Source organism: Phalaenopsis equestris, unplaced genomic scaffold (assembly GCF_001263595.1).
Source record: "Phalaenopsis equestris unplaced genomic scaffold, ASM126359v1 Scaffold000297, whole genome shotgun sequence".
NCBI classification, from domain to species: Eukaryota; Viridiplantae; Streptophyta; class Magnoliopsida; order Asparagales; family Orchidaceae; genus Phalaenopsis; species Phalaenopsis equestris.
Window position 1 is genome coordinate 2,866,731 of NW_018164739.1, and position 3,063 is coordinate 2,869,793.

Genomic DNA, 3,063 nt, shown 5'->3' on the forward strand with positions numbered 1-3,063 from the left:
TATATATATATATATATATATCTATCTATCTGATATAGTTGCACAAGTATATGTTTCATATAATAGTTATTAATTTCATATAAATAATAATGAATACCAGCAATTATATATCATCTTAACGCATAGATACTAGTTTGTTTATGCCATGTAATATTATGCTAACATGATGATTTTATGACATTTAGTACAATACTATTACATGATAAATCATACCGCCTATATTGTTCATACAAAAAGCCTCAATGCATTATATTTTATATATGAATTGTTTGCTAAAAAAAACCTTAATTATTGCAGGAATTCTTTCATAACAGGTTCTATTGTATTACTTAGCTGACCACAATTGCAACAATAAGGTTTTCAGCAATAGTATTTCATATGACATGTTTAAGTTTATGTTGCAGTTTGTGCTCTTATTTACATTGGATTTGCATAGTATTTATTTACATAGCTATTTATTTTATTAGTTTTGTTATTTCCTTGTTGAAATCTTATTATAGACTCTACTGATGCAATAAAATATTATTTATTTACATTTGCCTACTTTTATATTTTTTGCATATAATTACTTGTATATGTTTTTTTTTTTTTTAAAGTGAGTAAAATACAATTTTAATCTAAGTTAACCTTTGAATTTTATTTCAAAAATTAAGATGAATCCCTTCATCATATCTTGTCAGAGTCCACTTTCTTTCAAATCCGAGATTCAACAACTAATAGAATGCCAGCATTGCAACCAAAAAATGTCAACCATGACACTTAAGCAGGTTTTGTTCTTGCTTTTATGGCAAAATACCATCATCGTAATGCTACCTTAACATTTACTTGTAGCCAATACGTTGCCAATCAACAAGGGAAACAAAAGTAAAAAAATTAGCAAAAGTGCAATTTCCCATCTAGAACAGCTTCGTACGTAAATTATTGCAAAACAAACAACTGAAAACCACAGTAACTCACAGATTATAGCGGTAAAGCATCCGGTATGCCTGCTTGGCAGGAAGCTTCGCCATCCCATCCGCATACTCGATGAAAACATAATCCATGGGCTCCGAGGAACTCTTTGACACATCATACTTGATTGCCACAAATCTCCCAATGCCCACCTTCTTATGCACGACATAATCTCCCGGTTCAAGCGTATAAGGATCCACCTTATAGCCAATCCTGCCGTTGTTCGCAGCGTCTCCCTTGAGCTTCTGAAGCCCCAGTTGCTGCTGCTGCTTCACCGCTTTGATATACTTCTCCACCTCGACAGAATCCAATGAGTTATTTCCTGCCCTCAAACCCTGCCTCTTACCAAACTCTTTTCGTATTCTCTCGTTTAAGATGGAAATGTCGTCAATATCAGAAGGCGAGTCGCCCTTCTCCTTCCAAGGAGCCGCTGCAGTTGCTTGGGAAACCTCCATGTAGACAGCGTTCGTGCTGACTGAGAAATATGAGTTCCAGTCCCGGCAGGGGCATTTCGAATAAGGCAGCTTCGGAGGAGCGAGCTGAAATAGGACTTCCGAGAAGGAGAACTTGAATGAAAAACGATGATGCTTGGGCAGCAAGTTTGGGAGTGGAGAAACTCCGGCGGAGGTCATCGGCGCAACCGATTGGCTCTATCGATATCTGAAAATCACCATTGGAAAAAGTTGGGAAGATCGAGGCTTTTGGGTTTTTAACGAGGGTTTAAGGGATGACTGTTTTGTGGACGGAATTAGGATACGGAGGCGGGCGAGATTATGCGTGCCGTTGGTTGATGGGTCTCCACTAATTTAAAAATGTTGTATAAGTTTATTATTTATTTTTGTGTCTATAATTTAAATTTTTATAGCAATATGTATAACATTTAAATCTTCAAATTGCACCAGATAGTATTAATTTTACTTTTTAAAATGCATATTTTAATATCATTTAGACTTTACAATGGTGTATAAATATTATATAATAGAAATTGTTTTTCACAATAACTGTTTTGATATTATTAAAGACCTCTTATGTTCAATATCATCATTTTGTTGTGAAAAACAATGACAGTAAAATAAAAAATGGAACGAGAAAAGTTACACGCAGAAGACGCAAAGATTTACGTTCTTCGGCAAATTTGTCTATGTTCACGGAGCTGCAAGGATTTTACTATTTCGAGGAATTACACCGTCGAGCGCCTCAACGTTTATAAAAAAATTTCTATTTTCTTCTTTTCATTCATCTCTCTCTCACGCTTCATCTCTTCCTCTCTTACTCTCTTAGAGGGCTTTGTTTGTGGCTCCATGACAAGTCATAAGAGGCTATTTATAAAAACTATGAGAGTGGTAAGTGAGAGGTAAGTGAGTCGTAGGTAAATGTGGTAGGTGAGCGGTATGTAAGATTTTTAATTAGAAAGCTAATTAAATTACGATGAATTAGATCTCCACATCACCCAACACCTTTGTTAAGTACATTTAGATACAAACACTAAACAATTTAGTCTTTAACAAATATTCAAAGAATAACATATCACCATTAGCTAATGAAATTAATCTTAAAATTGTTATAAAACATCAAATTTCAAATAAATTAAATATCACTGCAAAAAAAATAGAATTGACATGTTATGTAATTCAATGAATCAATTGTTAGCTTTAGCTATGTTGAGATTAATATCATTAACTTTGTTTTTATTTATTAAGCATCAATATTGAGGGTGTTTGCTTGTAAATAATAATGATTTAGAGAGGAGCAAATGGTGATTGTAGAGCATCTATATTTGTTGGCCATAAAAAAAAAATTATATAGTGAAAGGAAAAAGTAACGTATCAATATTATACGAGTTTCCACGTGCGTCTGTCTGGATGAAATAAATTGAGAGTAACTCAAGATGATAAAATATTTCACGTGAAAACTCAAATACGAAGAAAATATCAGACTTAAATTATTTAAAATTTTGCATTTGGTGTATGTTGGATGTTAAAGATGATGCATTTTTATTGCAATTGAAAAAAAACATTATTTAATATATTAGACAATAATTTATAAGCATATATGTATGTATGTATGTATGTATGTGTTTATATGTATGTGTGTGTGTGTGTGTGTATATAT

The 3,063-nt window shown here is 32.8% G+C and overlaps 1 protein-coding gene across 5 annotated transcripts in view; it reads right to left on the reverse strand.

Annotated features, from left to right (window-relative positions):
• LOC110025353 (ATP-dependent DNA helicase At3g02060, chloroplastic) overlaps window positions 1-1,733 on the reverse strand; it is a 35,939-nt gene extending 34,206 nt beyond the window's left edge. For 2 of the 5 annotated variants that reach the window (XM_020725795.1, XM_020725796.1), the window contains exon 1: window positions 958-1,733. In XM_020725795.1, the coding sequence (XP_020581454.1) occupies window positions 958-1,583 (626 nt within the window). In that variant the 5' untranslated portion in view covers window positions 1,584-1,733. The remainder of the gene's footprint in view (window positions 1-957) is intronic. The other 3 variants (XM_020725794.1, XM_020725792.1, XM_020725793.1) reach the window with 3 other exon arrangements.
• Window positions 1,734-3,063: the final 1,330 nt, after the last annotated feature.